General features: G+C 36.8%; 1 protein-coding gene across 1 annotated transcript; it reads right to left on the reverse strand.

The window, feature by feature from the left end:
- Positions 1–12,835: 12,835 nt before the first annotated feature.
- On the reverse strand, positions 12,836–14,951 carry LOC144545381 (senescence-specific cysteine protease SAG39-like). Its single transcript, XM_078293980.1, has 4 exons — positions 14,534–14,951; positions 14,188–14,299; positions 13,499–13,754; positions 12,836–13,388 (listed from the first exon to the last, which is right to left on the reverse strand). The coding sequence occupies exons 1-4, from the start codon at positions 14,861–14,863 to the stop codon at positions 13,067–13,069; spliced, it is 1,020 nt and encodes a 339-aa protein (XP_078150106.1). The 5' UTR covers positions 14,864–14,951; the 3' UTR covers positions 12,836–13,066.
- Positions 14,952–15,338: the final 387 nt, after the last annotated feature.

Raw genomic sequence — 15,338 nt, forward strand, 5'->3', positions numbered from 1 at the left:
CAAAGCTAGACCAAGCTCATGGCTCGCTCGTTTTAGTAACGAGCATGTCATGAGCGAGCTAACATTCAAATCCGAGCTGAAAAAGTGGCTCATGATGAATCATTGCATAAGCCTATTCAATCCTATTTAACTCAACACTGGTATAAGGTTCCTATCCAATCTTATTTATAAGCCTCACATGATGAATCATTGCATTGCTCAATATAATCCACAGATTTGCAATCCTACTGTGTCACAATATATATATATATATCATTCAATCTTTTAGAAATTCTAGAATCATAATATAGTAACTACCCAATTTAACAATGGCAATCTTTGTTTTACAAAGCATCCTCCTTTCCATTGCTCTCCTCGTCATTGTGAAATTTGTTCTCTCTTATACACCCAACAAAAGGAAACTGCCTTTGAGTCTTCTGGCACTGCCGTTCATCAGCCACCTCTATCTTTTCAAAAAGCCTCTCCACCATGCACGCATATCACAAAAATACGGCCCTATCACCTTTCTTCGATTTGGCCCTCGGCCGGTTCTCGTCATCTCCTGTCGGTTATTGGCTGAAGAGTGCTTCACCACCCATGACTTGGCCTTAGCGAACAGACCTCTATTTCCCTCAGGCAAATACAACAATTGAAAAGTCAAGATTGTTGGAATAGCTGGGGCCAACTACGGTCCCTTCTGGCGTAGTATCAAGAGGATTGCAGCTGTTGAGCTCCTCTCCACTCAACGCTTACATGAATTGTCAGATGTCACACCCTAAATCAGGAATTCTGAATTAAGGTGTGATAATGCCTCACCTCATGTTTATTAAATCAATAAACATGCAAGGCTAATAACTTGGAGAAGAAGACACAAGGAAGACTAAGGTGCTAGCTTTTGGCCGCTCTCACCCCATTCATTTGAAGAGGTACGGTTACTAATTAACTCTATGCTTGCTCACATGTGTGATATGAATCATAAACTGTGTGGATTTATTGCTTTCTTGATCGTAAGATCGTACATTTTAAGACTTGAAAAATTAAAATTGCACAATCTAGCTGCATATAAACCCCAATAGAGGAGCAGGAGACGGAAGCGGAGGTTAAGCAAATAAGAAAGAGACGGCTACTATTTTACCCTTTTTGTGAAAGGCTTATGTTTAATTAAACGCCAGATGTGATCATCCGAGTTTCTACTCTGTACCGTTTGAAAGATCAAGTCAACGATTGCGATTTAATTTGATTTTACTGTACCGCTTGAATGGTACAGAATTTTCAAATCAATAATTTTCTATCTATTTTAAAAATAGTAAAAAAATTCTTAAAAATATATAATTTGTTTTGCAAGTACATATTTATATGGAAATCATGTTGAATAATTCAGATTGACTGTTAGAATTTAAAAAATAAAATTATTAATATGTATTACGGACCAAAGACTCATGACTCAATATATTTTTATATATTCTTTATATCTTACTTTCCAAAGAAAGAGAATTAACATGTTTGACCACATTATTATATTAAAATGGAGTACAACTAAGGTAACTCAAATTCACCCAAGGAATGTTTTAGACTGAATCCGGATAGATTAATTTAAGTACTTTTGCTCTTAGACCACCAAATATTTCATATTTGCAACTTGACCCTTTATGATTTCATGTTTCAATGTGACTAAAGTGACTGAAAGGAAAGAAACTGATGGAGCTTTTTGCCAATAGATAATATTAATTAAAGTATAATATTAGGATTAATAATATGTGAATATAATACTAATAGTATAATCAAGAAGTTTTAGACAGTGAGAATGAGTGAATATTATACATTATTAATTAGAGGTATATTATTGTATCAGATTTGTCTTTTAAAGATTTAAACAACGCAAGAGACGATCAAGAAAATCACTTCAATATCAGGTGCGGGTTTCTTGGACTTTTTGTAAAATTATTTACTTATTTCTTTGTGTGCATTATATTTTTACTTATGAAATTGTGCATGTTGATTCGAACAACCCCTTTGGCTTTGTTTTGAGAATAAATAATATGATTATTTTGTTTGGAACATATGATATGAATAGAATATATCGATTGAGTATAACATTAGCGTAAGAAAACGAACGATCGCTGTGAGATGAATGAATGGAAAGGCCGATACACGAGGGCTGTTAGTCGCGGTCGGGACCGATATGCGGGGAATGCTAGTCGCAGTCGGGTTCGATGTTGGAAAGGCCGATACATGGGGATTGCTAGTCGTGGTCGGGACCGATATGCGGGGAATGCTAGTCGCAGTCGGGTTCGATATTTGGAAGGCCGATACGTGGGGATTGCTAGTCACGGTCGGGACCGATATGCGGGGATTGCTAGTCGCGATCGGGACCGATATGCAGGGAATGCTAGTTGCAGTCGGGTTTGAGATATAACGTATCATAAGCAAAGTAATGATCAGTAATGAATAAGATTTTAAAGTAACAAGTGCTCATATGAATGGTAGTCATTGCACGATAGGGTAATATAGATTGCATTTTAGTTGTTGATTAAATAAAAGGAAGATTTTACAAATATCCGGGATGGAACTAAATCCCGCACTGAGAGAATGTTTGATCTCTCACCCGTTCCACTTTTATGTGGGTTCCAGAAAATGACGAGGCCAGGAATGAGCACGAATAGAAGGGGCGTGGATTAGGAGGTCAACGAGCAGAGGTGTCACACCCCGAGACAACCCGCCACGTATTTATACGTAAGGCGTGTGCACATCACATACATTATCAATAATAAATACTCATGCAATATTTACAAGTCAAACAAAGTCTTTTAACATTACCAATAGTTCACACACATAACATACATTTAACATGAGTTCAAGACAAACATGACAAAGAAATCGATAATTGTCACGTCAGTCAATGTATCCACTTTCAAAGAGATAATTAAAGTTTAACTAAAAGGAAAATAAAAATATATTTGAGTCATCTGCCGTTGACTTCCTGATCCGCATCCCTTCCATTCGTGCTCCTCATCGGTTTCATCATTTCCTGGAACCCACATAAAAGTGGAACGGGTGAGAGATCGAACAGTCTCTCAGTACGGGATTCAGTTCCAGTCCCGGAGTTTGTCAAATTTACTTATTAACACAAAGAGGATATTAAAATTATATCCTCACATGCTATATTACTAAGGCATATTTAAAACACACACACACACACACAAACATAAGCACACATACACTTCTTTAGTTATCTTTCATGTTTTTAATTGCCTCACCAGGGGGACTCAAACCCTACTAGATCTTGGCCGTGCCACTAGACGGGGACTCGAACCACCGCTAGATCTTCTTTGCCTCACCAGGGGGACTCGAACCACCCTAGCTATTGGCGTCTCACTAGGGGGACTCGAACCACCACTAGTTCAACTGTCTCACTCAACGGGGACTCGAACCACCGCAAGATATTGACCCGTGACGGAAAGTCTAACTAACGCCACGTTAACGAGGGGTCTAGTCGAACACCAGACCCAATGTATACATTCCAACATGCGTTCAACGCATATTGGCTCCTTTCCTTTAATTTATCCATTACATTTCATATTCGTTTCATTAATCACACACGAGTCATACTCAACACATCACGTCCTATAAATCCATTGATCAAACGAATAATCATATCCTAGTATTCTAAACAAAGCAAAAAGGATCGTTCGATTCAACATGCATAATTCTATAAATAAATAAATGCAAACAAAACGGTAAGTAACAATTTGACAATGTCCAGGAAACCCGTACCTGTTGTCGTGGGATAGTTCACTCCTGCCTCTACGTTACTTCTTACTTCAGGATTCGGACCTAGACCATATAACACGGTTTCTAAATTAATATTTGTACATGTTTCTATTTTAACTAGTCTATTGCTAAACTAATTTTTGTTAAGCATCAGATCCGTATATTATTCATAATATTTAAACAGAAATATATATTTTTTTACTATACGATCTGACAAATAATGAAATTGTATATTTTTGTCTAAATATCATTCGTTAGATACCAAACAGAAATACCTATATCTGTTTTCATCAGTAATAAGATTAATTTATTTATAAGTTTTTAGAAGGGACCATTTTGCAATAAAAATTACTTTAGGGTTATCGGTGAATAAATTCCTAGGGTTATCGGTGAAAAATTACCATTTATTAAAATAATTGATGTTACTCAAAAGTATAAGTATAAATCAGTTAATAATCCCTGTTATCCAACTTCACAGTATAAATCCATTTAATTAAAATAACCCCATATCAAAACTACATAAACGATGACATATATATATATATATATATATATAGTATGAAATAACCTCTTCTTTCTGGTTCCGAAAGAATGATAATCAGATAAAATAAAAGTCTAAGAAATATTTGATTATTGTTTAACAACATGATTTATGAAATTCCATAATTTTCTGACAATCAAAACCATTACTGATTCCATGATCTAGAGATTTTATCAAATAAATAATTTTCAGATAGATAAAACATAAATCTACAAAATAATTTAATTGGGATCAACTATATCACTAATATCGAATAATTAAGAAGTTCTTAAAGGTAATAAAAAAAATTATAATACACGACAAGACAACATCTTCATAGAGGATATTAGAAACTATATAGTTTGAGAAAACTTTATTACATAAACAATTATACGAAACTATTGAATCTACGTACTAAGCACTAAATAAAAGATTGAAAATACCTTGATTTGAACAGCTTGGGTCTCTTGTGGAAGTTATGAAGGAAAGAGGAATAAAAAAAAATATATAGAGATCTCTTTTGTCTTGTTTATAGCTTCTGTGAAGAAACTGGCGGCCATAGAGTTTCTGATTAGGGTTTTATTATATATTAACAGTGTATAATTATAACTTAAGAATCTGAGGCGTCCATTGCCAATTAATTATTTTTGGGAAGTGGTTTATGGAGAGATATTATAATAATCTGAAACCCACGCTTCAAATTCTTGGGCTGCCGAATCATTATGTTAACATATTTGACATTGTATATATATATTATTATTTATCCTTAATAGTGCTATGTTCTAATGAGCATGATAAATTTTAACGAAACGTTGTGTCAGAAAAGACAATATTTACTACGTAGTATGTAGCATTGCGAAATATTTGCATCAATTATTATTCTAATCCTGCTGAATTTTCCGGACTACACCAATTCTATTCAAGGTGCCTATTTCACATTCTTATTAACTAAGCTATTTAATTAAGAAAAGAAGAAAGATATCTAAATTATTTTCATCGTACTTTAATATAGTACTTCCATTACGTGGTGTTACATCCTCCCCCCCTTAAGAATCCTGTTCAGTCCCCTGAACAGCATTGTCGTTTGGCGCCTCAAACATACTTGGATATTTTGTGCGTATAGTATTTTCTAACTCCCACGTAGCTTCCCTGGTTGGGTGGAGTCCCTATTGAACTAACACCTGTCGCACAGTTTTGTTTCGAAGTCTAAGCTCTTTTGTGTCCAGGATTTTCATGGGTAACTCTTCGTACACCAACGTCTCGTCTAGGCCCAGGTTGGAGTGATCGATAACATGGGATGGGTCTCGGATGTATCGTCGAAGTTGCGAGACATGGAACACTAGATGAACCTTATCCAGATTGGGAGGCAATGCTAGCTCATAGGCAAGTGGCCCTATACGTCTTAATATTTCGAAAGGTCCCACATACCTAGGACTCAGTTTTTGGTGAAGTTCTGATGATACGCACGCCGCTAGATTCATCTGTCTCATCTCCTTGATCAGTTCTTTCTCTTGTGTTATATCTTCAGCTAAATTTGTTACTCTCTTCCGGCTGAGAGCATCTGCAACTACGTTTGCCCTTCCGGCCAGATACTGCACCTCTAGATCGTAATCCTTCATCAACTCTAGCCACCGTCTTTGTCTCAAATTCAATTCTTTCTGGGTGAAGACATACTTTAAACTCTGATAATCAGTGAAAATCCGACACCTTGCCCCATAAAGATAGTGTCGCCATGCTTTAAGTGCAAAGATTACTGCCGCTAGTTCCAAATCATGAGTGGGATAGTTTTCTTCGTGTTTCTTCAACTGTCGAGACCCATATGCTATCACTTGGTCATTCTGCATAAGTACACATCCCAATCCACTTCTTGAAGCATCGGTATACACCGTATAATCCTGGTCTGGTATGGGCAGAGTTAGTATTGGCGCACTAGTCAAGTGATGCTTGAGTGATTGGAAACTCTCCTCTTGGCTTTTAGTCCACTTAAAGGGTGTCCCTTTGTGAAGGATTTGGGTCATTGGTCGTGTCTTGGAATATCCTGGAACAAATCGTCGATAATATCCTACCAGCCCCAGAAAACTCCGAATGTCAGACACGTTCTTTGGTTGTTCCCACTCTACTATAGCCTTGATTTTATCCGGGTCTACTTGTATGCCTTGTCCTGACACTACATGCCCTAGGAACTTCACTTGTTTCATTCAAAATTCACATTTAGAGAACTTGGCGTAAAGCTGATGCTCCTTCAACCGATGTAGGATCGCTCGCAAATGGTTAGTATGTTCCTCTTCATTCTTTGAGTATATAAGGATGTCATCGATAAACACAATTACACACGAATCAAGCAAGTCCCTAAACACCCTGTTCATTAGGTCCATGAAAGCTGCTGGGGCATTAGTCAACCCGAAAGGCATCACAATGAATTCGTAATGCCTGTAACGGGTGCGAAAAGCCGATTTCTCCACGTCTTCTGTATGAATTTTTAGCTGATGGTACCTTGATCTCAAGTCTATCTTGGAGAATACTGTCGCACCTTGTAGTTGGTCAAATAGGTCATCAATGCGAGGAACGGGGTATTTGTTCTTAATTGTCACCTTGTTCAATTCTCTATAGTCAATACACAATCTCATACTCCCGACTTTCTTTCTCACGAACAACACTGGTGCTCCCCAAGGTGAGGTACTGGGTCGTATGAATCTCAGTCCCAATAATTCTTCGAGTTGTGACTTCAATTCCTTGAGTTCCGCTGGTGCCATACGGTAAGGAGCCTTTAAGATAGAGTGTGTTCCTGGTTGAAGATCGATCCGAAATTTGATTTCTCGGTTAGGGGGTACTCCGGATAACTCTTGAGGGAATACGTCCGCGTATTCAGAGACCACCGGCATGGTGGTAATCTCTGTTGTATCCGTGTGGTGTTGCATTACCGTTATTAAGTATGCAGGACACCCCATCTCTATCAGTCTTCGTGCGCACATAGCCGATATAGTAGGGCATCGATCTCCCCGTTTTCGAAGTTGAACTACAAAATCAGGGAGTTCGGATCTCTTGATTACCATTTGTCTTTTAGGGTAGTTGATACTGGCGTTGTTTTTTTTTTTTTTTTTTTTCAACCATTCCAAACCCAACATAAGGTCAAAAAGACCTATTTCTGAGACAATTGGATTTAGGGAGAACTCTCTCCCCGTGATTTTAAGGGTTAGTCCTACACAACGTAGTTCTGGGGTCGTGTACTGCATAGTCGGCGTCTGAATTCGCAACATTTTACCAGTGGCTTGGGTACAGATGTCATATTTGTTTACTCACTCTTTAGATAGTACAAAGTGACTACACCCAGTGTCTATGAGTACGTAAGCAGGATATCTAGATAGTTCCAGCATACCTGTCATAAGTTCCGTAGCCACCTCTTCTTCTCCTGGCGCCTCCTCCGCCTATTCCGTCTGTTCTGCCTGGTCTGCCCAATCACAAGTGCATTGATGTGCATGCACTCCCACTCGGCCACTGCCCTGGTTCCCGCCCCTGCTGTTGTTGTAGCCTCCTGTAGTGTTGGTGTTTGGAGGAAATGGCTTGGCGTAGCCTCTGTTGAAGCCTCCATCCTGATTTGTTCTTCCTGATGCACCACGTGTCGGGCATTCTCTGAAGAAATGTCCTGGTTTGAAGCAGTGGTGGCACAGCTTGTTAACGGTGCTATACTGCGATGTGGCGTGGTCCTTGCCACAGTGATTACACTTTGCCCCGGGTGCGAATGGATAATTGTTGCGTAGAAGGTTGGTTCTTGGATTTTCCTCTACTCTAGGTCGGACATTCCTGGTTCCCATGCTCTGGCTAATACGGACTTCATAGGATTCAGCAGTGGAAGCTCTAGACATTAGGTCTGCTAGCCTTTCTATCCCTGGTAGGTCAATAAGCTAAGCGAAGCGAGGGTACCCCCCCCCCCCCCAAATATTGATGCTTCAAACGAAATTCATCTCGAACGATATCCGGAGCGTATCTCATAAGGTTTTCAAATTTGGAGTTGTACTCCGTCACTAGACTTCTTCCTTGTTATAGGCTCGTGAACTTTTGGCGGAGTAGTTCTCGAGACCTTAAATCCATGTACCTCCCTTCAAATATCCTCTCAAACTCTATCTAGTTCATAGGGTCCGTGTTCTGGCGCTTAATCTCCTGCCACCAGAACCGTGCGTGTCCCTCGAACAGCTGTGTAGCTAACTCCACCTTGTTCGCTTCTGGAGCCCGAAGGATCTGGAACTTGTCCTTAATGTTAGCGATCCCGTTTTTAGCTATAGAGAAATCTCCGGTTCCATCGAATATCGGAGGTCGCAGAGAGTTAAATGAGAGATGAAGCTCAAAGAAAGGGTCTACTTCGCGGGGCCTTCTTTGTTCCGTCTCCATTGCCACACGAGCTACCCTCTCAAGACCCTGTAAGAGGGTTTGTAGTCGGTTGACAGTCTCTTGGACATTGGGCACAGGTGGGATAGTTCCTTCGGTGTTACGAGCGTTTGTTCCTCCTCGGGGGCGTCCTCTCACCTTTTCAGATAAAAACTGCTTCTAAATTAAACCGTCTGGGGCCTCTTCCAAATATTTTTTTCTTTTGATTAATTTAACTAAGATATATTGTCATAATATAAATACAAATGCCGTAAAGTGAAATTCATTTTAGAATACTTTAACTAAGATAAATTGTCATAAATAAATTTTAGTTTTCTCTTACTACTCTCTAATAACTAAACTAAAACAAAAATTCAACAATTAAACTATTTTTCGTACTACAACTCAGTTTCCGTACAGCCTCTCAAGCTTTAACAGTTCCTTCGCTCTCTCAGCTACGCTAATGGTTATCAAACGGTTATTTATGTCAGATCGCACATTCCGTCCAATTTTTTTTATAATTTGGCATAGTTCCTTTGATGCACCTTCGGTTTTACTATTTGAAATTCTTGATGCGTTTTCAACAATGTAGCGTAATACGTACGATGGATTAGTTTTCTAAAGACTAGACCTTAGTATGTTCTCTCTTAGTGGTTAGTTATTGATATTGTATGTGCTGGCTCTGATACCAACTTAGTTGTCACACCCCGAGACAACCCGCCACGTATTTATACGTAAGGCGTGTGCACATCACATACATTATCAATAATAAATACTCATGCAATATTTACAAGTCAAACAAAGTCTTTTAACATTACCAATAGTTCACACACATAACATACATTTAACATGAGTTCAAGACAAACATGACAAAGAAATCGATAATTGTCACGTCAGTCAATGTATCCACTTTCAAAGAGATAATTAAAGTTTAACTAAAAGGAAAATAAAAATATATTTGAGTCATCTGCCGTTGACTTCCTGATCCGCATCCCTTCCATTCGTGCTCCTCATCGGTTTCATCATTTCCTGGAACCCACATAAAAGTGGAACGGGTGAGAGATCGAACAGTCTCTCAGTACGGGATTCAGTTCCAGTCCCGGAGTTTGTCAAATTTACTTATTAACACAAAGAGGATATTAAAATTATATCCTCACATGCTATATTACTAAGGCATATTTAAAACACACACACACACACACAAACATAAGCACACATACACTTCTTTAGTTATCTTTCATGTTTTTAATTGCCTCACCAGGGGGACTCAAACCCTACTAGATCTTGGCCGTGCCACTAGACGGGGACTCGAACCACCGCTAGATCTTCTTTGCCTCACCAGGGGGACTCGAACCACCCTAGCTATTGGCGTCTCACTAGGGGGACTCGAACCACCACTAGTTCAACTGTCTCACTCAACGGGGACTCGAACCACCGCAAGATATTGACCCGTGACGGAAAGTCTAACTAACGCCACGTTAACGAGGGGTCTAGTCGAACACCAGACCCAATGTATACATTCCAACATGCGTTCAACGCATATTGGCTCCTTTCCTTTAATTTATCCATTACATTTCATATTCGTTTCATTAATCACACACGAGTCATACTCAACACATCACGTCCTATAAATCCATTGATCAAACGAATAATCATATCCTAGTATTCTAAACAAAGCAAAAAGGATCGTTCGATTCAACATGCATAATTCTATAAATAAATAAATGCAAACAAAACGGTAAGTAACAATTTGACAATGTCCAGGAAACCCGTACCTGTTGTCGTGGGATAGTTCACTCCTGCCTCTACGTTACTTCTTACTTCAGGATTCGGACCTAGACCATATAACACGGTTTCTAAATTAATATTTGTACATGTTTCTATTTTAACTAGTCTATTGCTAAACTAATTTTTGTTAAGCATCAGATCCGTATATTATTCATAATATTTAAACAGAAATATATATTTTTTTACTATACGATCTGACAAATAATGAAATTGTATATTTTTGTCTAAATATCATTCGTTAGATACCAAACAGAAATACCTATATCTGTTTTCATCAGTAATAAGATTAATTTATTTATAAGTTTTTAGAAGGGACCATTTTGCAATAAAAATTACTTTAGGGTTATCGGTGAATAAATTCCTAGGGTTATCGGTGAAAAATTACCATTTATTAAAATAATTGATGTTACTCAAAAGTATAAGTATAAATCAGTTAATAATCCCTGTTATCCAACTTCACAGTATAAATCCATTTAATTAAAATAACCCCATATCAAAACTACATAAACGATGACATATATATATATATATATATATATAGTATGAAATAACCTCTTCTTTCTGGTTCCGAAAGAATGATAATCAGATAAAATAAAAGTCTAAGAAATATTTGATTATTGTTTAACAACATGATTTATGAAATTCCATAATTTTCTGACAATCAAAACCATTACTGATTCCATGATCTAGAGATTTTATCAAATAAATAATTTTCAGATAGATAAAACATAAATCTACAAAATAATTTAATTGGGATCAACTATATCACTAATATCGAATAATTAAGAAGTTCTTAAAGGTAATAAAAAAAATTATAATACACGACAAGACAACATCTTCATAGAGGATATTAGAAACTATATAGTTTGAGAAAACTTTATTACATAAACAATTATACGAAACTATTGAATCTACGTACTAAGCACTAAATAAAAGATTGAAAATACCTTGATTTGAACAGCTTGGGTCTCTTGTGGAAGTTATGAAGGAAAGAGGAATAAAAAAAAATATATAGAGATCTCTTTTGTCTTGTTTATAGCTTCTGTGAAGAAACTGGCGGCCATAGAGTTTCTGATTAGGGTTTTATTATATATTAACAGTGTATAATTATAACTTAAGAATCTGAGGCGTCCATTGCCAATTAATTATTTTTGGGAAGTGGTTTATGGAGAGATATTATAATAATCTGAAACCCACGCTTCAAATTCTTGGGCTGCCGAATCATTATGTTAACATATTTGACATTGTATATATATATTATTATTTATCCTTAATAGTGCTATGTTCTAATGAGCATGATAAATTTTAACGAAACGTTGTGTCAGAAAAGACAATATTTACTACGTAGTATGTAGCATTGCGAAATATTTGCATCAATTATTATTCTAATCCTGCTGAATTTTCCGGACTACACCAATTCTATTCAAGGTGCCTATTTCACATTCTTATTAACTAAGCTATTTAATTAAGAAAAGAAGAAAGATATCTAAATTATTTTCATCGTACTTTAATATAGTACTTCCATTACGTGGTGTTACAAGAGGTAATGAAGATGAAGAAGTCAAGCAAAGACAAGAGTGAGACTAATCAACGGAAAGAATTGTGATTGATAAATGCCACATGTTGTTTATTATTGTTTCCATTATTCAATTATTGATACATTGAGCAGGCTTGGCAGTGTTTGTATTACAAGCCATGTCCGTCATAATCGTTTGTTAAACTCGTTTGATTATGAAATAAGTGTGGCTTTATTATATTGTTATTGATAATGTATGTGATGTGTGCACGCCTTACGTCTAAATACGTGGCGGGTTGTCCCGGGGTGTGACAATAGGCTGAGTGAATGATTTATAGTTTGTATACATTACATGCTTGTATTTTCATGTATTAGATATACAGTGTTCAAATAAACAGTTTACAGTATTATGTAATAAGATTTACAAAATTCAAAATAATTGGAAGTATTATCTAGATGTAGAATAAAAAAATTGTAAAAAATAATGAATTTTTTTTACCTATTTACAATATTCAATGAAACTGTCTATAGAGTCATGTGATAAGGATTATAAAATTCAACAAAATATAATTTGAATTTTTTTTTACCAGTTTACAGTATTCAACGAAACTGTCTACAAAGTAATCTGATAAGGTTTATAGAATTCAAAACAATTGAAAGTAGCATTTAGATGCAAATTTAAAATAAAAAGTTTGAAAGAAAAAAAAAATTTCAGTTGATGCAAATTCAAAACAATTGAAAGTAGCATGTAGAAAGATGGCTGATGAAGTTTTCAGTTGATGCAGTTAAACAAAGTTAGTCATAGATTGCCATTGGAGAATGCTGATCATTATCGTATATATGCAAAGTGTACGGCTACCTTTGTTTATGAAAGTGGAAATAAAATTAAAGCTTGAATATAGGCCCAACTGAAAGCTTTCAAGATGGACAACTTACAATAATACTTATTACATAATCTTGCAGTACACACTGAGGTGTTGGATATGATGCTTATACATAAGCATTGACAACTGACTTCTGCTAATATTAGTATTACAACATGTATCTATAAATTGTTTACTAGCAACACATTTATTAAATCCAAACTTAAGTAAGATATGCAAATACAGTTTCATCAACCATTCACTGAATTATACAGTTGGATATGATGCGTACAAAGTAATGCCACATAGACCTCCATCCGAACCAATGTCACGTTGCATCTGCATGTACCCTGCCTCGCCCCAGTCTGAACCCCACGAGTTCTTGACTAGCCAGTAATTGGTCCCTGCAGATGAACCATAGCCAACGACTGCAACAGCATGGTCCAATTTGTTTCCACAATACCCTGTGAAGAGACCACCCTTATAGAATTGGAAATCCTTCCCAGAACCCTCTAGCGCTACCGCGACCGGCTGGTTTGCCACTGCATTTAGCAATGCTGCTTCACTGTTTTGCACCATTTGATAGCCGCTAATAATTTTTGCCACAAAATAAAAAATAATAAATGAATACCAATATAGATAACTTTTATATTAGGTGAAATTAGTATCTTTAAGTTAGAGGTATTAATAGGTTCAGACCTGATAGTTGCGGCAGAAGCAGACATTCTTTTGGAATTACAGAGCCCTTGTTTTTGGGTGTAAGGGTAATTGCTTTCAGTTGCGAGGCCTCCGTTTCTTATAACAAATTTGTAGGCCTCCTCCATGTTGCCGCCTTGACATGAGCCCTTCCCAGTGCAATCCAGAACCTCCTGCTCTGACAAGGACATCAGCTGGCCGGTTTTTATTTTCACAATGCTTTCTATTGCTGCCACTGACGCGAATGCCCAGCAAGATCCTTTGTATGAATTGAATTCAATTAGTTTAACTGAGGTTTATTCATTTTGGGTTATGATATTATTACTAACTTGGCCCAGCACTGGTGGGCACCATACTAATACCAGTTTGGTACTGATTGCTTCTTAGCCACTTAGGATTAGGTAAGCATAAATATATACTGAATTATAGGGCCACGAATATGAACTTTGTTCTGCTATGCTGAGTCATTTTTTTGTTCAGTCTTGTACGAGGATATACCAGTAGAAATAATATAATTTGGTTTCAACCAATGGCTTTTCTTATGATGGTCAGGAAGTAATCTTATTTGTTTAAAAACTTAACAGACGTTGCTATATGAAATTAAACACCAACAATATTAAAATTGATTACAACAGTATAGTTGGTAAGGAATAAGTCTGTGGAGAGGTGTTAAATGGTTATCGCGCACATACCACATTGGTATTGATTCTTGACCCCAGTAACTGCACCATGATCTCTCCAGTCCATTTCACTTGGCATATTATCTAGATTTGCATACGTAAAAGGTTGTTCCACCTTTGTTTCCTGTGAGACAAAATCAGAGAATATAAGTTATTCCTAGCTATTGCAAAGCCTGTTTCATGAAATGAGAGCAATGCTAAGTGATATCATGTAACAGTGTTTGCAAGCAATTAGTTGGTTCAACAAGCATATTAGTGGTATCTAAGTACTTCATCTTTTCCATAGTAGAAAAAGCGAAAGGTTTGTCACTTGAGCAAAAGTAACTGATACAAATATAAGAGAATAGAAATCAAGCACCTCTTTTACCGCCGAAGGTTTTGGCTTAAAGCCAAGGTAGGAGGCCTTGAACTCTTCATTGGTCAAATCAGCAAACCGGTTCAGGCCAAGCCGGTACGTGCGGTTTCCTTCACGGTTGACGGATAGCACGTACTCAGCATTAGCCTTGAATATTTCAAAGCGGTGTGCCTTCTCTTCAGCATCTTTGTATACAAGCTCATATTGTGCCATCCATTTCTCGTATCGTGCTGACATAGGCATCTCAACAGTAGACAAATCAGTGGCAACAGTCAAGGATACAAAGGCAAGTAGTATTGCTACTAGCCATACACTTTGAGAAATGAAAGACATGGTTGGTTGATTTTGCTTATAGCTTCTGGTAAGGTGCTTGGTGTAGTTATCTTTGCAACAACTGAGATGGGGTATTTATAGATGAGTTTGTTTATGGGAGGGAATTTTTTAGGCAAATGGGACCGTATATAAGAGGGAATCATTTAACAATGACAAAAGATATCTCAACGCCCATTCATTGAAATGGTTTGCATTCAAAATGACGTACCTGTAAAAATAAAGAATAAGATAAATACAGAAATTGACCACTAAAAGTGAAAAGATTATGCCTATGTCTCATAATTTTCTCTAAGCTCATTAGGACTTAAAACCTTTTATGTGCTTCTGTTACTTGGTTGAAAATAACACGGTTCATGTAATTTAATTCAGTAGATTCATGTATTATTCTTTAAACATCTATAAACAACCAAAGTATATAAAAATGAAGTTGATCAATTTATTTTCTCTGTGTACAAAATATTTTGTGGAGCTAAGC

Source organism: Carex rostrata, chromosome 27 (genome assembly GCF_964058835.1).
Source record: "Carex rostrata chromosome 27, lpCarRost1.2, whole genome shotgun sequence".
Taxonomy (NCBI): domain Eukaryota; kingdom Viridiplantae; phylum Streptophyta; class Magnoliopsida; order Poales; family Cyperaceae; genus Carex; species Carex rostrata.

Excerpts from the sequence above, each read along its gene's own strand:
- LOC144545381 (XM_078293980.1), bottom strand. The coding sequence starts at position 14,863 with ATGTCTTTCATTTCTCAAAGTGTATGGCTAGTAGCAATACTACTTGCC. Across the intron at positions 13,755-14,187 it reads CAAGAATCAATACCAATGTG|GATCTTGCTGGGCATTCGCG; the intron begins GTATGTGCGCGA and ends ATTCATACAAAG. Across the intron at positions 13,389-13,498 it reads GCTTCTGCCGCAACTATCAG|CGGCTATCAAATGGTGCAAA; the intron begins GTCTGAACCTAT and ends AAAAATTATTAG.